Source organism: Aristolochia californica, unplaced genomic scaffold (genome assembly GCF_029961685.1).
Source record: "Aristolochia californica isolate CCGP_79_NKW_82.1479 unplaced genomic scaffold, dmAriCali1.0.hap1 SCAF_7, whole genome shotgun sequence".
Taxonomy (NCBI): domain Eukaryota; kingdom Viridiplantae; phylum Streptophyta; class Magnoliopsida; order Piperales; family Aristolochiaceae; genus Aristolochia; species Aristolochia californica.
The window spans coordinates 32,096,488-32,118,101 of NW_027182268.1; the positions used below are offsets into that span (position 1 = coordinate 32,096,488).

At 39.2% G+C, this 21,614-nt stretch overlaps 2 protein-coding genes across 2 annotated transcripts; both read left to right on the forward strand.

The window, feature by feature from the left end:
* Nucleotides 1-2,110: 2,110 nt before the first annotated feature.
* On the forward strand, nt 2,111-4,349 carry LOC137937319 (4-coumarate--CoA ligase-like 1). Its single transcript, XM_068782389.1, has 6 exons — nt 2,111-2,509; nt 2,586-3,161; nt 3,250-3,448; nt 3,581-3,726; nt 3,811-3,878; nt 3,988-4,349. Exons 1-6 carry the CDS (start codon nt 2,111-2,113, stop codon nt 4,241-4,243), a joined length of 1,644 nt encoding a protein of 547 aa, XP_068638490.1. The 3' UTR covers nt 4,244-4,349.
* A 3,579-nt stretch (nt 4,350-7,928) lies between these two features.
* On the forward strand, nt 7,929-19,841 carry LOC137937124 (squamosa promoter-binding-like protein 3). Its single transcript, XM_068782186.1, has 7 exons — nt 7,929-8,830; nt 9,068-9,325; nt 9,434-9,815; nt 10,144-10,280; nt 16,540-16,800; nt 18,857-19,242; nt 19,648-19,841. Exons 2-6 carry the CDS (start codon nt 9,142-9,144, stop codon nt 19,189-19,191), a joined length of 1,299 nt encoding a protein of 432 aa, XP_068638287.1. The 5' UTR covers nt 7,929-8,830; nt 9,068-9,141; the 3' UTR covers nt 19,192-19,242; nt 19,648-19,841.
* The last annotated feature ends 1,773 nt before the right edge of the window (nt 19,842-21,614 follow it).

The following is a 21,614-nucleotide window of genomic DNA, read 5'->3' on the forward strand; positions in this document are numbered from 1 at the left end:
AGTATATTAGATAGATTTTATTATTAGACTAATATTATATTAAATAGTGCGTATTGAATACTATAGATTCATAATATATATTGAATATCAATTCTGATTATTACATATCAATAAAAATTCAAATTAGTTTAAATTATTTATACCTCAATAATAATGTATGCATCTTACTCCATTACGTCTTATGATATTATTTATATTGATTATTCAAATGTATATATTACATATTATTTAGAAGTAACAATATTTACAAATATTTAATATTAACTAAGTATCAAGTGGTATTATTCTGTGCATGTTCAGGGCATAAGAAGGTTGTTTTGAAAAAAGTTCTAGTGGAGGTACACATTGGTTTATGATAAAATCATATCGAGTTTTTGGTTTTTCCTAAGGGACCCTAATCTAGGTTTTCCGCTAATTCAAATAGCACTAACGTGTTAAATGGGTGCCTCTTCAATATTTTCTTATTCTTATGCACTTTTCAAAAAAAAAAATTATTAGTATATGAAACTAATGAAGTGAATTAACTTTTAATGAGTGGCTCATTCAAACTGTGAACAAAGTGTATCTCCAATATTCTTTCAAAACAGCTTCTTTGTGCATGAAACTAATGAAGTGAATCAAAGTTCAATATTTTTTTTAGATTTTTTAGATTTTTACCCCCATATCTGATTGTAACTTATGTCCAACAAGTATGAGACTCGATAAGCCAATACATCACTCTTACCGATCGACACTTATCAGATTTTGGCTTTTTGATATGTCCACCGCTAACTCTAACAAATGAGATCATCTTTATATCTTAACAATAGTATGCTCGTAATATTCTAGAGGCTTTCAAAATGCCAAGATGGTAATCCATCCATTTGCATACCCATAGTCAATTATCTATTCTATTCGGTAGCTACTTGTTCTAACATTATGTACAATGTTGGGATGGTCAATAAGTTCATGGAGAAGCCACATCAATCACACTTGCAAAATGCTAAATGTATACCAAGATAATGATTGTGTTAGTGATAGTAGAGGGAAGGAGGAGGATAGTAAGAGTACCTTCAGTTATAACTTTAGTTTGTGCTTAGGATTCTTTTCTTGGTCCTCGAGGAAGTAGTAAGTAGTTCGGACTCAGCCAAATGCTTATAGAGTTGCACCACAAGCAGCCAAAAACCCAATGTTTTATGAGAAAAACAAGATCAGTCACATAGATATCAAATATCATTATAGAAGATGACTAATACTCAAGAGTTTTAGAGTATGATGGCATTGGTTTAATGGAGGACAATGGAGATAGTTCATTGGTTATAAATAATTGGAATTGGTTTTGATCGATCAGATAATAGAAAACTAGAGTATGCCTTGTATATCTGAAGATCTGTATGACTCCTCCGCTTGTTCTTTGAGCCTATGTTTGGAACACATAAAGATGAGAGAAAAGAAAAAAAAAAACAGAAAGAGAAAACAACAGAAAGAAAATAGGTTTATTTTTTCTTGTTTTGATGCTTATAGAAAATGAGAGAGAAAGCAGAAAGAGAAATATAATTTTTATTGTTTAGATACACGTGGAAAATAAAAAAGAAAAAAATAGTAATATTTTATAATTTTATTCATTATGATTTTTCCCCAAATTCCATTTGTGAGAGAAAAATTAATAATAAAAAAATATTTTTCTCTCCCAATTTCATTTTTGTGAGTTAACAGGTCTTGAGGGTGGTTAGCCAGATAAAGATTACATCCATTAAAGTAGTATCTGGGATAAAGAAGAGCCATGAGAGTCTGAAACTCATCTCCTTTCTTACCAGCCTTCCTCCTTCCTCTAACCATCCACTCACCATCTCCTTCTGCAGCAGTTCCACAGTAGTTATCTCATCTCAGACTTTTCCTCCAATTTGTCCGCTCAGCAGATTCCACCTCTCTCCCATCTACAACAACTTAAATCTAATTTTTATTAATTTATTCGAAACCATTAATTTCTTCCCCATCGACGCCACTCGAGGTCACACACTTTCTCTCCCACACCGCCTTCTTACTTAACTCTCAACCTAAACTTACACATCGTCACTCTCCCTCCACTTTAAAAACCTGCGCCATGCTCCTCAAATCTCCATAATCACCAATGGCGCAAGAAGACCACATTTTCCGCAGCCATTACCCGGCCGTCCCGGTGCCGAACCTCACTTTGCCGGAATTCGTCCTCCAAGACGCCGACCGGTACGCCGACAAGGTCGCCATAATTGAACCTGTTACTGGCAAGGCTTTCACCTACGGGGAAGTCGTAAGAGACACTGCCAGGTTCGCCAATGCGCTGAGAAGTACCGTGCGCCTGAAGAAAGGCGGAGTCGTGGTTGTTGTCCTGCCGAATGTCGCCGAGTATCCAGTGATCGCGCTCGGAATTATGGCCGCCGGGGGGATATTTTCCGGCGCGAACCCTTTGGCTCATCCGTCGGAGATACGGAAGCAGGTGGAGGATGCCGAAGCAGCCGCGATCGTCACCAGCGGTTGCGTCTACGGCAAGGTCTGCTTCTTCAATTTTCAATTTTTACATTTTACCGACAGTAAAAAGAAAAAAAGTAAAATAAGTAATTTGGCAGGTGAGCGGCCTCGGGCCGGAGCTGCCGATCATCGTAATCGGTGAAGAGCGAGTGGAGGGCGCGATGCACTGGGACGATCTTCTATCGACGGAGGAAGCGAGTGGGGCCGCGGTGGCCAGCCAGGATGACTTGTGCGCGCTACCGTACTCTTCGGGCACGACGGGGGCGTCGAAGGGAGTGATGCTGACGCACAGGAACCTGGTGGCGAACCTCTGTTCGACGCTGTTCGCCGTGGAGGAGGAGATAGTGAGCCAGGTGACGACGCTCGGCCTGATGCCCTTCTTCCACATCTACGGCACCGTCGGAATCTGCTGCGCCACCCTCAGGAACAAAGGGAAGGTGGTGGTGATGGGGAGGTTCGAGCTCCGTACGTTCTTGAGCGCGCTCATCGCCCACGAGGTCAACTTCGCTCCCATCGTCCCTCCTATCATGCTCGCCTTGGTGAAGAACCCCATCGTGCAGGAATTCGACGTGAGTAGGCTCAAGCTCAACGCTGTCATGACTGCCGCCGCGCCTCTCGCGCCGGAGCTCCTCTCCGCTTTTGAGGAAAAGTTCCCCGGCGTTCAAGTCCAAGAGGTGCTCGATCTCTACGCTCTCTGAAATTTGTTTCTTCCTTCCATTTTCTCTCTTTTTTTATAGCGCGACAATGACATGGTGATTTCAGGCGTACGGATTGACGGAACACAGCTGCATCACTCTCACACATGGAGATCCGAAGAGGGAACATGGGATAAGCAAGAGAAACTCGGTTGGGTTCATACTACCCAATCTGGAGGTTAAATTCGTAGATCCGGAGACTGGAAAATCTCTTCCCAAGAACACCCCCGGCGAAGTCTGTGTCAGAAGCCAATCTGTTATGAAAGGTCCTGCAGAATTATGGAGATAACTGTTGTAATTTTAGTTCCTCGATTCTACTCCATCACTGCAAACTGCCTCGAAGAGAGTGACAGTGTTATCTAGTCAATTGAAACTGATTCGGCGCAGCGCGGTTGCAGGTTACTACAGAAAGAACGAAGAAACAGAACGAACAATCGATCCCGAGGGGTGGCTTCATACTGGAGACATTGGCTATATTGATGAGGACGGCGACATCTTTATCGTCGACAGGATCAAGGAATTGATCAAGTACAAAGGCTTCCAGGTAAACCTTACTTGTTTGTTTCTTATTTCGTCAATGTCAGTAGCTCATTCGCCATTACGAAGTCCTAAACTCTCTTACTTACAGGTTGCTCCGGCGGAATTAGAAGCCATTCTTCTCACCCATCCTTCCGTTGACGACGTCGCTGTTGTCCCGTACGTCCTTCTCCTTCCTTAATCCATCGTCGAACACTTAAATGATGGAAAACTTCCATTTCTTTATCATCTAGAATGTTGTCCTGAACCTTGTCCCTGTTATCGACAGATTACCTGATCAAGAAGCTGGAGAGGTCCCTGCAGCCTGCGTAGTTATGAACCCAAATGCAACGGAGACTGAAGAAGACATCATGAACTACGTCGCCTCCAATGTAGCCACATATAAGAGGGTCAGAGTCGTGCAGTTTGTTGACACGATTCCGAAGTCTCATTCTGGTAAAATCATGAGAAGGCTGCTCAGAGACAGCTTGGTTAAAAGACTCGGCCACCACTCACAGAACGGTGGCAGTAGCCTCCCTCACTGATTGGGTAATGAGCTTGGTCCCTACCTGAATCATCGCCTCCCATGGACGTGTTGGGCTGATAGCTACAGTAGCGTAGAGGAAAATAAAGACATGTTTATGCAACACTTTCCAGTTCCAGAAAATTATACATTTCCATATGCTTCAGAATGAACAATCAAAATTCTGTTCACCTAAAGATCGACCAACTTGCAATTAAAAAAGATTAATATATCTGTCAAGCACAGTCGCCGGAAACGGAGACCCATGATATATCTTCCTGACCTTTCGAGGTCGTTTCTGAGAAGTTCAGAGAATTCCTCGTGCTTGATCGAGAAACCCAATACCTTAGTCTTTAGTTTTTCTTGATCTGAAGCTCTGAACAGCTGTTCTGGGTTTAGTTTATTACTGACAAGAAGGCTTAGTTTTTTCTTGATCTGAAGCTCTGAACAGCTGTTCTGGGTTTAGTTTATTACTGACAAGAAGGCTTAGCTCTGGATTGCACACTTTGGTTTACATAAATCGGTTATTCTCGTTTCAGTGAGATCTCTAACGTAAGACATGTCGAGGAGAATCAGGCAATCCTTGTTTGATCTGTAATGATTGTCGTCTTTTGTTTTCTCCCTCGTGCTGCAAGTGGTTGACTCGTTAGCTAATGGCCATATATCTGTTCGAAATTACTGATTTATTATCAAGGCTAACCCGGTTGCCCAATCTGTTGCATCATCTAACGTAAATCGTCTGAGCTTCAGTTGATGCTTTATAGTTTCTATTGTTTACATTGTTGATGACGGAGTCCGGCCGCCATGAACGGTGCTGTGAACGATGAAGCCAGAGAAAATGGCAAAAATGAAATTTGAAAAGAATTTTGGAATTTTAATAGACCCTCAATTCTTTAAGATTTATACATCTATAACAATCAAAATGACTTCGACACTATAAAATAAATACTAAATAAAATATAAAAATTATTTAAAAAATAACTTTAATAAATATATAGTTGTATTTAATACACACTGGTCCCCCTCTCTTAATGAATAGAATAATGTCTTATTTTCCAAAACAAAGGAATAATAACTGATGAGAAAATGAAAAGGCACCCTGAGATTTCATGTCTAGTAGGGGTGGGGATTCTCCACTTCAATTAGGGTGTCCAAAGTGAACACTCCAACCCCACCACTTTTTTAAGGGGGTCTCAAAGGCACACGCAATTTATCTAATTCCTTATTTAAGGGTAATTAACATCTTTTAATATGTCAAAATTACAGTTAGAAAGTATATTATTTGGTTCACATGAAAAATAGAATTAAACAAAACTTTTAAAATATAATATATATATATATATATATAGTCGTGATAAAATTATTAAAGATTTAATAGAATAACTTTAAAACAATATAAATTTTTTAAAATATTAAGTATATTTGAAACTGGTAAAAGGTGTTTAATTATCTATTTATTTACCAAATTATTCATTAAAAACTAGGTAAATAGATAAGTAAAATAAAAAATATAAATATATGTAATTATGATAAATATTATATACAAAGTGTTATAAAATTTTCTTTATTTTTATTCAAACAATTTAGATAATAAAATTAATGGGTACAAAATAAATTTACTTTATTTATTTGATGTTATTTAAAAAAAGAGGAATGGGGTAAAATTGTCATAAAATTAAAGTTATGGGTTATCTTGGTCCTTGAGGAAAGATCGTTTACATAAGTGGGCTGCATTTGTAATTCAGACAAAAGTGGAGACGCATTAGTATAGCCCCACCTTATTTTTGCTCCTCGACAAGATGTTTCTGCGTGCCTGCTCCAATTCACGTGAAGATGTCCCACCTCACTTACTCGGCTTCAGAATCTCGGAAATGGCTTTTTCGCAAATAACCGCCGCACGTGGACCATTTTTCCGCCATATTGCCTTTCGCGGTTCCGCCCGGTCGCGCCCGTAAAGAAGTGCAACGGAAAACAGCACTTCCGCTGGGTGTGGAGAAGCAGGATTCGGCGTCGGAAAATTGATCCACTGCCCTCCCAGTCCCATTTATTACCGCCTGTGCCATCACTGTCAACTGTTTGTTGATTCGAGAAGGTGAATCTGTTCTAAAGATTTACAAAGCGCAAAGATGTGTACAGGTTACAATCAATTAGAGTAGTACGGAAGTTATTTATGCACTAAGATCATGGCGTGAGTTTGAAATTTTTGCGAATTATTGCTCAGACTGGGGATCTTTTGATCCCGCATTACCTTGTATTTGAAAAGGGAATGGGTTTTCTCGGAAAATTTCAAGGGTGGTGAAGCAATTCTCCGGGTACTCTACGAGAAACGGGAGCTCGCTGAGTCGTATTCTTACCAGTTTCGATTATTAAGGTGTTATCCTTGCTTTTTTCTTAATTCTTACCATTTTTATCTTTTTTGTTTCTGCTGATAATTGGGAAGCTCGTGGGATCGGAACATTCCAGATGAATTCCTGTTTCTAAGTGATTGAATGATCGAGAATTGATAAGAAACTGGAGGAAAAACGGACAGTGAATTGATCATTCTGTTTTTTTTTTTTGTTTTTTTTGTCTGTCTGGTTGATTTCTGGATCAAGGTTCCAACTTGCCAGGGTTTGAGGGTAGTATTGCAATTATCGAGGAAAAGAGATGCTCTGATTTGGATAAACCAATCTCTTGTGGAGTGATATAAATTGTCTCCGAGCTTCTTTTATGTCGTTCCGGCCGCCTCGCGTTGAAAAAAGGCTTTCTTTAGTGTCAGTTACTACCTGTCACACTCGAAACACACAGATAAGATAAGGCTCTGCACTGATCGTTCTTTTTCAGGGCCGTAAGTTCGGCTCGGGAGTTGGGAGCTCAAAGCCCTAGGAACCGTTTACCCGGAATTCTCTCAATGCGGAAATTTTCTTTTTCCTACGGCGGAAATTTATAGATGGCAGATGATTTTCTCTAAAACATTTAACCTAGCTGTGTCCGGTTGAATTCCCAAGGAAACTCGTTCGAGGTTTCAGTCTCTGTAAAGCCTGTAATTTATCTGTGAAGAGACCTAAAGAAGAGGCTCGAACATGTTGGTCCATTGCTCTTTCTTGTTTCGCACCTACAGAAAATGCACCGAGCAAGGGTCTTTATATTGCACGTAGACGCAGGTAAATCTGCTGAGAACTTCGAACGCAGAAATTTTTACTTTTCCATTTTTTCTGTGGAAATTCTAGCATTGACTTATTTTGTTTCTTCTTTGGCAAAGACAGCTGTAAGAAATACATCTGTTTCTGTGACAAACTCAAATCGTGGGTCCCCTTTTAAACTCGTTCAGTTCAAGCGTCATTGTCCTCGTGCACAGCTGTATCGTAAATTTCATTCCCTTCTCATTTTCATTCGATGATTAGTTGTTAGAGTTGATCGGCAAACAGTTGATTATGGTTTGATGTTATGCAGGGTAAAGGTCCGTGTCATTTTGCACAAAGAGAGAAGTTTTTGATTTTTTTATAAATTTTCTGGTTTGAAGAGGAAGAGGCTTCCTCTTATTTGGGATGGCGGTTGTCGATGGTGCTGCCTTTTATATAGTAGCAATCCAACTATCGTGGATTAGCCGATTGGTTGATGCTTTAGATCAAGAATGATAGCATTCATTGGTGAAAGTCCCTCGGATGGTCATGCGTTTCTTAGTGGTTGGTAATTTTAGTAGAATCTTCAATTATGTTTCCGTATATGCCTGAGAAAGACAGTAAAAGAAAGAGTTTCAGGTGTTTAGGATCAGGTAAATAAAACATCTTTTGATAACGAGCCTTTGTGAGAGCATTGAACAGGTCGCTGAGGTGATTTAGTTCCTCTCTCAAGAAGCTCGGAAACCCTAAACACCTGTTGAAGCTTCCGGTACTTTGTGAGCGTTAGAAGTGATTCCGCAGCTGCCACTTTCTATAATAAAAGGTGTCTTCAGAGGCTAAAAGGAGATTCTTTGGGCTAAAAAGGGGACTGAATTCAGTTATCTTGCGTTACATTTTCAGGACCAAGTCGACGGGTTGGGATGGAGAATGGTCTGGTATCGTTGAAGGAACTCAACTTCTTTGAAGCGCGGTAGAAGTGGGAACTGTCGTTATAGCCGGAACGGTTTTGGATGCATCAATACAGAAACTTTTTGACTGCTATGACTAGCAAAAGCATCATCATCTGGCGGAGTTCGTATAATTTGGTTGCTGCCTGGAAACTGTGAGTCATTAGGCTTGTCAAGAGCTTTCCGCTTCCTCTGTCTGAGGACACTGTCTCAGCTGAAATGGCAAGGAGGAGAAAAAGCCACTGTTAGCTTTTAGATATTTTGCCTGGTCCTTTCAATTTCTGGATGCCGGATTTCGAACTGGAGGAGAGGGAGGCTGAAATTATGAAGGATACAATGGGTTGAGTGATATGCTTTCCATTCCTGGTTCTTCTACTTGTGGTCATTAGTGTTTATCAGTTTGTTGTTCGAGTTCGACTCGCACTTCCTACGGCTTCTGCCCAGAAGCCTTCTGAGGCAAACATCTTCTAGCAAACTTACTTTTTGAGAGGAGATACAGAAGGGTTTTGCAGGTAATGATATATGTCTATTGGATGTGATGCCCCTATCAACGTTATGGAGGTAAGTCTGACTCGTCATAGTGATATTCTCCCTTTGTAGATATTGACCTGCTTAGTAAATCAACTGAACATTTTGTACCAAAATATATATCTTGATCCTCCTTTTAAATGGTTTTGGGTTTATGCTTTCAGGAGCTTCATCTCGAAATTCCATCTGATTTCTGAATTATCTTGCCAGACTTCTACCATATCTCATCTTTCTTGGTTTTAGGTTTAACAACTTTGTAGCTCCTTCCAGGTCTTGTGAAGACTGCTCTGTTTGTAAGCGATGGTGAAGATTGCTGCTTGAATTTCTATCCCGCCTTTTCTGGAATGGAGTGGAACTCAAAGACCCCATTGTGGGATTGGGACAATGTTGTGGTCCTCAGTGGTAAAGTTGGTGACATCCCCAAGCAGATACAACCGACAGATTGGGCAATCGAAGGAGACGGGGGTATTGATTGCACTTCTGGCTATTCATCTGGTGGTGGTGGTGGTCATTGTGGTTCAGAATTAGGTAATGGTTCTTTGTCCAAGAGCTCCATCTCACTCTCTTCCTATTCATCGTAAAATCCTGTGGGCAAAGTATCTGAATTCAATTTCCCAACTTTTGATGGTTTTCCAGAAGATCTTGGCAACAAGAAACATTCTGCACAGGTTGAAGACACAGGAGCGTCTCCTGATCTGGTAGCATCAGTTTGCCCTGGGGAGCCACTGATTGGTTTAAAGCTTGGCAAGAGGACTTACTTTGAAGATGTATGTGTTGGAAACACCACTAAGCATTCGTCGGTTTCCGTGACTCCCCCACCTGCCACTAATTCTGTCAAGAAAACTAAAGCATCGTGTCAGAGCATGCAGAGCCCCTGCTGCCAGGTGGAGGGCTGTAGTGCTGACCTCTGTGCAGCTAAAGATTACCATCGCCGGCATCGAGTTTGTGAAATCCATTCAAAATGTCCGAAGGTTGTTGTTGCTGGGCTGGAGCGTAGGTTTTGTCAACAGTGTAGTAGGTAAAATTTTGTGGAAGTTGAAATTTTGGCTCTGCATTTTTTTCTGTAATTGCATTTATCTTTTTGGAACAGGTTTTTAATTTTTTTAAACTACAGTTAGATTGTCTTATTGTCCTCCTCATGCACTCCTAGAAAAGAGAAAGGAAGGCATGCATCTTGTTAGGTGCAGTTAAGTGATTACATTTATGTCTTTGGGATTTTAATGACACTTGTAGCAATTGTGAACCATAGAAATGTTTCCTTGCTAAAAACTGCTATCTGCTAATGCAATTACTTTTTATTTTATTTGCTTCAAGTATGTCAATGTAACATTCACTTTTATTTGAAGGTTTCATGATTTATCTGAGTTTGATGAGAAAAAGCGGAGCTGTCGCAGACGTCTTTCTGACCATAATGCACGTCGCCGCAGACCACAACCAGACACAATATCTTTCAATTCAGCAAGGCTATCTTCATCATTATATGGTATTTTTCTTTCTTTTTTTGCCAGTTCTGCTTTACTCCTTTTCTTTTACGGTAATTTTTTGCTTTTCTTCATTATATTTGTTAACCTCTACAATGAGGAACCCTGTTCTGTACTCCTCCATAAGAAAAAAAAAATCTTTTGCCTAGAATAACTGGTATTGATATGAATTGTGCTTTGTGCTCCTACCTCAAAAATTATAAAAAATTTATACATTCTTCGTACAAGAACCCTAGTTTTCTTTGAAGGGTGATAATGTTTGTAACCGCCATATGGAGTCTTGAATTCTTAGGAGCTGCTTAATATTGATAGATATTTGTCTTGTCTACTTGATATTGACACATGCTCTTGTCTCACTCCTGTAGCATTTAATTCCTCCCACATGGATTGATAGTTAGGAGCTTAGGGGGGAAAATCATCTTTATGATTGAAGAGATTATGAGGGAAGGGATGTGTTTGGCTCAAACCCTAATTTAATTTGTTTAATTTGTTAGAAAATGTCCAGGGGTAGTTTGGTTATTTCACTACTTCAGTGGAGTTATTTCTATATGTAATCTTGTTCTATGTATTGAATTATGTCTTTGGTTTAATTTTCATGTACATAGGATACATAGATTGGGAGATATAAGGAGAAAAAGCATTAGTGTGTAAGGGTATTTTTGTAAATTTTCAAACCGTTTTAATTAAATAGAGCTAGGGGTCGCACAACTAGCCGTCTTTGGAGCTTCTCTCAAATCTCTCCTCTCTCTCCTCTTCTTCTTCTCTCTTTTCTCTTCTACCAACCCCTTAAACCCTAGTTTTTACATGGTATCAGAGCAATAGATCACATCTGGGATCATCTTCTTATAGTTTTCCATCAGTTTTGAAGAGGAAGAAGGATTCATCAAGCTCTTCGGTTACTAGTTGGTAAAAGTTCAAATTTTTCCTCTTTTTCTCTGCCATAACCTTAGGGTTACTGGTTTATGTTGATCACTAAGTGATCTCCTATGATTTAATTGCCCTAAGTGGATTTCTCTTGAAGACTTTTTGGGATGTACGTCACCCATCTGTGGTACTATGCCTATGTCATTCTTTAATAGGCTGATGTCAGCCTTAATTGAGGGATAATCTATATTATTCTCTTGGAAATTTTGAAGTTTTATGTAGTGGTTTGAAGTATTGAAATGTGCACATTAGTGAAGGTGGGGCCCACACTAGTGGAATATTTGAAAAAAAAATTCAAAGGGTTATTTGGTTATTTTGTGACTCTTTATATACAATATGGTTGATTCAGGATAAGTATACACTCCATCTAGAGAAAATATAAGATACGATTGAAAGGACACAATTGTGATTACATCTGAGAAACTGATTGAGTCTAATTATCTTAATTGGGCTAAATCTTTCAAGATGTATCTAAAGGCTAGAAAGAAGACAAAATTTGTTAGAGATGATCCTCTAGTCCGTACAAATGATAACTAGGAAGCAGAGGATTGCCAGGTTATGACCTAGATTGTCAATAACATTTATTCCACATTGAGCAATCAAGTGATGAATTGTGAGACAACAAAGGTCATGCTGTCCTTAGAGTCTTTGTATGCTCAAGACAGTAAACTTTCTCGAGTTTATGAGCTATACACTAATTTCTTGGGCTGAAAAGAGGAAATAAAATGTCATAGAATATTACAGTGCATTTCTGGGTATATGGCAGGAGATCGATGTGTATCATCCATTTACTACGGATGAAAGAGAATTGAGGAAACACCAAAATCAGTTGCTGGTGGCCAAATTTCTTGATGCATTGGGTGCTGAATTTGATGGGATAAAACCCCAAAGTATTAGCCTCTGACGAGATTCTTTCTCTCTCTACTACTTTCAATCGAATTATGAGGGTTGAGAAGACAGTTGTTCCCAAAGCAAGTAAAGATGGCAAAATAATGAAAGCTACGACTCTTAATACTTTAGACACTATATCAGCCTCCATAGACTTATCTATAGGTCGCCCAGGTACTAGCAGACGAAGAGGTAGAGAGGGATCTGGTGAAGGTAGAGGTCGTGGTGATTGTAAGTCAAAAAGAAAATGTGTTCACTGAGGACGGAGTAACCACTACTCTGACAAATGTTGGATTAAGTTTGGGAAACCGGCATGGGCTAACTCCACTGTCCATGATGGCGGGAGTGGTACTTCAGACACTACTACTTCTGTTACACTGGGAGCTCAAGATGAGATGCAAAAGTTGATACAGTAGCAGCAACAGATTGCACAATGTATGGCTCAAATCTCTATTGCCTCATCTTCTACATCTGTGGCGCATGTTCCTATTCTTGTTCCTACTTTTACCAGTGCTAGCTTAGGTATATTAGCTTTTCATGTACACTAGTCACCGTCTTGGGTTCTTAATTCAGGTGCCATCGGGCATATGTCAGGTATGTTGTCATTGTTTTCTTATTATAAGAGTCCTTGTATATAAAGCATGTCAATCTAGCTGATGGGTCTACTTCTTCAGTTCAAGGAGTAGGTATTGTCACTCCAACATCATTCTTGTCTCCTTAGTCAACACTACTTGTCCCCAAGTTTCCTTTGAATTTATTATCTCTCTGTCAGTTAGCCAAATCTAATGAATTGTTCTCTCACATTTTATCTTACTCATTGTGTATTTCAAGATCTCGTGACGAGGAAAACGATTGGTTCTGCTCATGAGAGAGACAAACTATAATATCCAGACATTACACTCAGCAGATTCTCCTCTACAATGATACGTGCCATTAGGTCATCCGTTGGCAATAAAACTGATTCAAGTCTTCCTAGAATTTCCTTCCAGTCTTTCTTTTTAATATGAGTCATGTCAACTGGGCAAACATCACTAAAGTTCGTTTTCAGTCTCTCCTCAAGTCTAGTCATCTTTTCGAGATTGTATACTCTGACATCTGGGGTCCTTATCCTATGACTAGTCAACTTTGTCATAGGTACTTTATTTCATTTATTAATGATTTTAGTAGTTGCACTTGGATTTACTTCTTAAAGGAAAAATGTGATGCCTTTGACGTATTCAAACTTTTTTATAACGAAATAAAGAATTGGTTTGTTACCTCACTCCATGTTTTGCGTACTGATAATGGCCTCGAGTTCATGAATCACAACTTTCATCTTTTTGTCAAAGCCAAGGGATAATTCATCAAACATTTTGTGTCTTTACTCAATAAAATGGAGTAGCTGAGTGTAAGAATCATCATTTGCTTGAAGATGCTAGGACAATGATGATCCATATGAATGTGCCTAAATCCTATTGGGATGATGTTGTACTTACTGCTTGTTTTTTTATTAATAGGATGCTTTCATCTGTTCTTGAAGGTAAAATTCCTATTCAGGCTCTTTTACCATCAGTCCTTCCATTTTTTGCTTCTCCTTGTGTATTTGGTTGTGTTTGTTTTGCACAAGTATTGGGATCTTCCAGGGATTAATTCTCCTCGAGTTTTTTTTTTTTTTTTTTGAAAGGGTGATGTTTTTATTGCAACAAACAAAGATGCATTAGGGGAGACCTTCCATTACTATGAGAGATTGAAGGGAGGTCCCAAGTTTAGCACAAGAGTTAGCACTAGGATGAGATGTCTAAAATGTCCAGGAAGGTGTCTCAATGATGCCAAGGTGGGGATGAGGGGGAAGAGCACCAACCAATCACCACCTTGGAGTATCCCTCGATGATGAGGGGGATGTTGAGACAGTCATGATAAATGTGAAGGTTGTGGAGGGCAGAAAGTTCAATAGTGGTAGAGTCAGTAATACCTAGAGGTCCAGAGTAAGAGGTGAGAGGAGTATCGTCAGAGTCCCAAAATACTCCGTTGAAACCCATCAGTCTCGGGTTGCCAAGAGTGTTGTCATCAAAATTAAGTTTACCAACATGTGACCACGGGGGGACAAGTTGGAGTGGACATGTGGGCAGCTGCGTGCCAATTAGTGCACAAGGGGACATTCTTCATGCAATCAAATTCTTTTTTGGTGTGCAACCAGGTGGAGATGAGACCGGTAGCATAGCAAATGGCCTCGTCCAAAGTATTGTATTTACCATTGAATCTTCTATTATTTCTCTCTCTCCATATGCATCAAGGGATGAGAGCAGTACAAGCTAAGAGAAGAAGTCTACCCAATTTCTGGAGGCAGATCCCAAAGGAGAAGTGACATATCTTGTCTAAGTCTTGGGGGACACAAAGGTGGAGGCCCACTTTGTTGAAGAGGGAAGTCCAAATCTGTCAGGCAAAGGTACAATGGAGAAGAAGGTGACTCATGGTTTCATCTTCCATATTACATAATGGGCGAAACGGGCAAGTGGCAGAGTGCCCCGTCTCTAGAGGTTGTCAGTAGTGAGGATTTTATTGAGGCAGACGTTCTAGTGGAAAAACTTGATTTTATAGGGGGCCATGAGACGCCAAGACACCACAGCCGGGTGAGGAACAAAGGGCCAAGTCCAGCCCTGCCTATGCCTATAGGCAGAAGCCACATAGAAGTATCCGTTGGTGTCAGGAAGCTAGATCAGCTTATCCCTTACATGGGACTGGATCTTGAGTGTCAAAGCTAACAACCAAGTCACATGCAGCAAGGGCTTTGTCATCTGAGAGTCCCCTTCTTAGATGGAGACTCCACGACCTATTCTCCCATGCTTCTGTCATAGTTAAGTCCCAACAAGTCGTGAGCGGCAAGATGGTCTAAAAGGAGTTGGCCAAGGGGCCACATTGCCAATCAGTCCAAAAATTCAAACTACAGTTGTCGCCAAGAAAAAAAAAGATAGCGGATCCAAAAGGATATGAACTTTTAGGGTATTCTCGAACACAGAAAGGATATAATTTTTTTTGTCCATCCACCAGGAAAACATTTGTATATGCAGATGTTACATTTTTTGAGAATGTTCCCATCTTGGAGTCTACCTCTACATCCTTGGTTCCTATTGTACCTTCAGGCCCTGTATAATTATTTTTATACTAATTGATGACTACATTTGACCTTCACGAGGTGTCATTGTTGAGAAACCTTTGCAAGTGTATTGGCGTAGAAAAAAAGCTTCATCTCAAGTTCCAGATTCCTCTCTTACACTAGGCCATGACTTTGAATCGTATAAGGATCTTGAGGTTAGTGATTTACACCTTCTTATTCCACTCAGGAAGAGCATTAGAAAAGGTACATGATATCCCTATTATCTGATTTGCCATGTCCATCTCTATTTGCACTATGTCTTCTATAGTGTGACGTGGGACGAAAACGTAACGAGGCATGAATTTAATTATCGTATGTAAAATGAGAGAATGTTGTATCCGGATGTCATATCGGAATGAGAAATAGGAGAATTGAGAAGAATAATTTAGAAGAAGATGAAGATTAGAGAAGAAAGAGGAATAATGGGAAGAAGAAGAAGAAGAAAGGGTAGGGAGAGGGAGAGACCCAAAACAGAGAGGTTTCAAAAATTCATTATCAAAGCCGCCTTCAACATCCTGTTGTAGCCTTTAAATAACTAAAAATAGATAAGATCAATATTGGATCAAATCTAGTAAAATAAAAAAAGATAAACTAAAATTAGAATTGAAATTTAAAATTCAAAATAGATAAGATCACTATCTGATCAAATCCAATAAGATCAGGAAAGATAAAACAAAATAATTTTAACCATAATTGGTGGGTCCACTGGGGCCCAATGGGCATATTGGCGTCCCCACCACAATGCAGGAAGCTCTTTTTTCTCCCCAGTAGAAGTAAACTATGAATGTTGAGATGGAGGCATTGGTAGATCGAGGTACTTGGCAATTGTGTAATTTACCTTCAGGGGCAATAGTTGTTGGTTATAGATGGGTGTATACGGTGAAATACAATGCCGATGGATTTGTTGAGAGGTACAAAGCTTGTTTAGTAGCTAAATAGTACACCTAAACATATATACCCTCAACTTTCATAAAACATGTTCTGAGCCCATAGTAGGCTAACAGGTTAAACTTCACCTTGACTTGAGCCTACAACCTAACAGGTCTTGCTTAAAAAGGAACAGCTGCCTAGTGATGCAGCTTGAATTCTTCAGCCGCTATTTCAATCTGAGATGTCTGCTACTCTCTCTCTCTCTCTCTCTCTCTCTCTCTCATTCTCATGATTCATTAGGACATAATGTACTTGCAACATCATATGATCTTTGGGCAGTTGCATTTCTCTTGTATTGTGGATTGTTTTAATTAAAATATTTGATGCTATTTTATGTTTACGTTGTCTTTTTTTCTTTCTTTGTCTCTGTTGGCTCATTGGTCCAGAAGATAGCAGGCAGGGAATAAATTTTTCATTAAATAGGAGCCTTTTTCATGGGAGGTCTACTGCAGATCATTTATGGGAAGGCACATGTAATTTCAAACTTGCACAAACAAAAGGATTGCAGACTAGAATCACAAAAGTCGGTGTTGAGGGGCAGATGCTTTTGCCTGATGAGCAGTTGCCAAACACCACTTCTTTCCTTTGCAATGACTTTGACAGGCTTTTGCCGTTCAAGTGCAACACCGCTGAAGTGCTCGGTCAAGGTAGTATGTCTGATCTCTATTTATCCTGAGGTCATCTTGAACTTCAGCTTCTTTTGAAGACAATGAGAAGGGGGAATTTAATACAGAAACTGGGAGCAAACAAGTTCTGCATAAAGAACTTCTGTAACTTTTTAAATTGTTAACTATGCTTTTTCATTTACACTGACTCGGGGCTTTTGAAGGACATTAATGTTTGGCTGGATCTATTTTAACTGAAAACCAGTTTCATCTAACTATTCTGAAGAAGAGTCCATTGACTGAAAAGACCATCAAAATTGTTTGTTACGAAGGTTTCCTCCCAGCACAAGGTTCTACTTAGCAGTAAGACCTGGTTCAAGAGAGTACTATCCACTTAGTCCAGTCATAATGTTTCTTATGTGAATCGTCTCGTACCTTCTTGTTAAGAGAAGTGGCAATAATTAATCAAAACAATATAAGAGAGAAAATCTAACAAAGCAGAGTTACAAGTGAAAAAAGCTCCTCGATAGAGTGAAGGAAGAACCATGGAGACAGGAGAACAAAAATCATGATCTTGTTACAAGGTGACTGTCTAAATACTCCAACCTAAGCAAACGTGCATGCAAATATGATTCTGACTCTCATCAAGAGACTTGCTGACAAGTCTTCTAGATTGCTGCAAGCCTCCAATAGGACGTCTGTTGAATCCATGTACTTGTTGCTAAAGAGTTAAACAATTTCTGACAATCCTGATTGGCTGGGATTAACTGCTACTTAGTCTTTCTAATGCTTCTGAGTCCTGCATCTTCTTTTTAAGCTATGTTTATTTTTCTTAAAATATGTTTTTCAAAGCCTTATTTTGATACTGTAGAAATAACAATTTTCTTGCAATATCTGCTTGACAATGCTTATAATTGAGTTATCACATGAATTTTGGTTAGATTTTCTACTGTCCTCCAGCTTCAGCAACATTGAAGAATGAATGCATTAACATGTCATTGACACGGACTCCACGTATTGCAATTTTATGAGTTCCATCATTTAGCATGCATCCTATATTATTAAACTGTTCAATCTCTGACCTTTGTCCCTGTATCTTTGTTATGCACAGTTTCTTGTGTGAACGCTGATGGTTTTTAGGATCTTATCGGTTGGCTTGGCCATCAGTTATGATAATTGCAAGTTCACTTTTCTTATGCGTAACATTGCCCCAATGGTGATTTTGTCTTTTTGCATAGATTGTTTATGCCCTAAAATAAGATTTTTGAATCACATATTGTGACCTCTACCTGATAAAAAGACGGTATTAATATAATTTCTTGTTTTTTCAAATATTGCTTTTGCATGTGCACTCAATGCTATCCTCCTAATTAGATTGAATGCGAAGTGCTCACTGGAAAACCCTTGTGGTCATTGGGCCAAATGCTGAATTCTCCATTCCATTATTAGATCTAAATGCTTATCAAAAAGATCTAACTGCTTCTGTAAATTTTTATCTTTCACGTTCAAAGACCAAATTTTATCTTATGATATACAGTTATGAGATGCCAAATTGATTAGACATAAGGGTGTAACAAGAGATGTTTGAAACTTCCCTTAGGAAAACAGAGAAAAACAATCAAGCAAAGATATGTGTGATTCCGTTGCTGAGCTCCATGAATTTTTTCATTGCAGTCCAACCTACCTCCAGTTACCCATTGACTTTACTGCCCTTTATTGACTTCCATGAGTTGAAGCCACTGTCAACATGATCATTTTCAAAGTCACTTGTGCCATGTATTTATTAGCTGATGTAGTTTCACAATACCTGCTTTGCTTTTACATTACATTGGTCTCTGACATAAAAATAATAGTAGGAACTCTTTAATTAGTGTAGAAAGTGGGTACAGATGTCAGGCAGGCCTTTTTTTGTTCTGTATGACTTTACATCAGTTTGTTTTTCCATGTTATACTTGTAAACTATTTTTTGAGTGCTAAATATTCTGCATCTGTTCAAACAAATTGGAAGCTTTTACTAAGTCAACCTATCAATTGCAGCTGTTACAACTTAAAAACCATCTGCGTTTTCGTTTCTGCCCTGATGCTACTTCAACTGCAGGTCTGGAAGCATCTGTGGTAGCTTCGAACTTGGATGCAACACCAGACGTTCGGCGTGCTCTCTCTCTTCTGTCAACTAATAACTGGGCCTTGGCTGATTCACAACATGTTTCCCTGGACCAGCTTATGCAAACAAGCTCAGCGCAGCCAGCCATGCATGCAGGCCATCAAGGTTTGCTGCTTGCTAGCTCTGATGTTTGGCAGGCTGAACAGCCTACTGCTGAGTCCCATGTCCCTCCTTTGGCCTTGCACGGCAACAGTAATCAGTTTCAACAATTTCAGCTGTTCAAAGCTCCGTATGAGTCTGCCTACTTCAGCAACCCTAATGTGTCCTGATTGCTATAATCAGGTGAAACTTTGGTATTCACAGAAAGCTGCTTTCTCAAGGTTAGTGGGTCTTTATTTTCTGCAGAACATTAGGTACAACAAATGACAAAATTTGTGTTAGGAACATACGTTTTTTATATATTATACTATACAAATAAAATGGTTTCAAAAAGACATCCCGGGAAACTCTAGGCATCCTTTGCATTTTTCAAGTGTACATGCAGTGTGAAACAACTCTTTGTCCTTGTTGCAATCCCTGGCAAATTTTCTTAAAAGGCCTACAGATGTGTCTTTCGAGGCTTTTCAGAAATCCTAAATTTGTTTAATAGGTACTGGAGTTATATGTATTCATTTGCATATGCTGGTATGTGGAGTAGGGTGAGACAATTAAGCTTGTAGAATGTATGTGGGTTTGTGTGCATTCCTTAATTTGGCAATAACTGGTTTTCATTAATCTTCTTCCAGGATTTCTTTGTTCTTGGGTAAAAGCGGGAGACTGGTGAGAGGTTTCATGACTTGGTTGTTCGAAGAGCATGTTATACGGTACCTTAGTTTCTCTTAGAGAATGTTGCTTCCTGACTGTTTGTTAACTGGCACCAAATAGGTAGACGCTACAAGCCTGCTTTTTTGGTAAACGACATGCAGCTTGATTACAGTTAGCTGGATTGTTTTATGGTAACCTGTATTTAATATTTTATCTATCTACCGTATTATATAGAACATTGAAACGAGTAATTGAGTAGATAAAAGTGAAATTACTTTACACCTCTAATTGGGCTGGTTGAGTTATTAGGTAGCCTAACCTCTTTTCGTTCTTTTTAATAAATAATAAATAGATAATATGTTAAAAGTACTTTTTATTCTTGACATCCTTTTGACTCTGGATGACCCAAATGTGTGGATCCGTTGGCAATGCTAGTATGACACATGTTATATAAATCAGCAAGCTCTAATTTGGAGAGGTAATTGGGTCTCACATGGGATTTTGGATTTTGGATTTTCTTCTGACCAGTTAGGTCATCTGATTTGGAACATATTGGGGCTTTGACCCACACGAAGGACAGGTTCGTTGAACGTGAATCAAACGATTGTTTTGGTCGATGTTTCATCGCTAATAATTGTCGAGGTTTAAAAATAGAAAAATAGCTCATCTATGTGAACTAAACATACAGATGCAATATTTAAGAAATTCAGATCTAATCACTATAAATATTATTAAAATTGCAACCTATATCAGAACGAATCATTAATCCAGAACTGTATAGTTTCGACAATATAAAAATCTCCTGACGAGTACACGTGCTTAGGTTTACAATAATACTAAACAAGCGTATTTACTTTCGAGTTTCAGAGGTATAACAAATTTACTGTTTCAGAAAGGAAATATATTGGCTTGCTGGAATTCAAGATGCTTTGAAGAACCAAATCCCATCAGAAGCACTGGTTCAGCCTAAACATTTCTCATATTCAAGTCCACATTGTTGTCCGTTGTCCGTTGTCCGTTACCAATTACTAGGGGGTGTTAGTCCACAATGAAGTGGAATGAATTCCCCCGCATTACTTAGGTCATCACAAATAAGGCGTTAGTGTAAAAAGACTTGAATTGAAGTAAGATTACACCCTTTCATCTGCTTAGGCAAAAACGGAGGAAAGTTGATTCCTACATTTTTTCTTCACCCCCCTGAAAGAAAAAATTTCTCCTCATTCGCTATTCTCCTCTTCCTCTCCCTCGGCCTTCATCTCCAGATGATTTTTTTCGCCCCATCTTCTTCTTCTCGTCTTCGTTCTCTCTGCACTTTTTGCTTTCTCTGCTTTCTCTGCTTTCTCTCGTCCTCTCTCGTCTTCGCTCTCTTTACTCCCTTTGTTTTCTCTACTTTCTCTCGTCATCGCTTGATTTTTTTTCGCCCCATCTTCTTCTTCTCTTCTACGCATCTCCTCTTCGTTTCTCTCTCGGCCTCACTCTTCCTTTTCCCTCTCTCGTCTCCCTCTCTCTTTTCCCTCTCGGCCTCCCTCTCTTCTCACTCGCGGCCTCCCTCTCCCTTCTCGTTCTTGCTCTTCTCTTTCCTCCTCCCCCGATTTCCTTCGATTTAACCTATTCTGGTTTCAATATCCTTCGATTTCCTTCGATTTCCTTCGATCTTCTTCGATTTTCGACAATTAGGCGTGGATTTCTTCGATTGGGCTTAGATTTCCCCATTCGGCGGTGGTTTTCCCCAAATTTCAGAAGGTAAACCGAAACCCTAATTTTTTTTCAACTAATTTAGTGTTGTATTTGATTTAATTTTAATTTCTGTGCGTAATTTATCTTGATTGTGGCCTAATTGTGGGATTTAGGGTTAGGGTTTATGGGATTTATGGTTCAATTTTGTCTTGATAGGGTTTAATTTTGGGATTAGTGTTGGGGTTTGGGACTTTTAGGGTTTTAAGGTCTA

Excerpts from the sequence above, each read along its gene's own strand:
- LOC137937319 (XM_068782389.1), top strand. The coding sequence starts at position 2,111 with ATGGCGCAAGAAGACCACATTTTCCGCAGCCATTACCCGGCCGTCCCG. Across the intron at positions 2,510-2,585 it reads GCGGTTGCGTCTACGGCAAG|GTGAGCGGCCTCGGGCCGGA; the intron begins GTCTGCTTCTTC and ends GTAATTTGGCAG. Across the intron at positions 3,449-3,580 it reads AAGCCAATCTGTTATGAAAG|GTTACTACAGAAAGAACGAA; the intron begins GTCCTGCAGAAT and ends GCGCGGTTGCAG.
- LOC137937124 (XM_068782186.1), top strand. The coding sequence starts at position 9,142 with ATGGAGTGGAACTCAAAGACCCCATTGTGGGATTGGGACAATGTTGTG. Across the intron at positions 10,281-16,539 it reads GCTATCTTCATCATTATATG|AAGATAGCAGGCAGGGAATA; the intron begins GTATTTTTCTTT and ends TCATTGGTCCAG. Across the intron at positions 16,801-18,856 it reads CGCTGAAGTGCTCGGTCAAG|GTCTGGAAGCATCTGTGGTA; the intron begins GTAGTATGTCTG and ends CTTCAACTGCAG.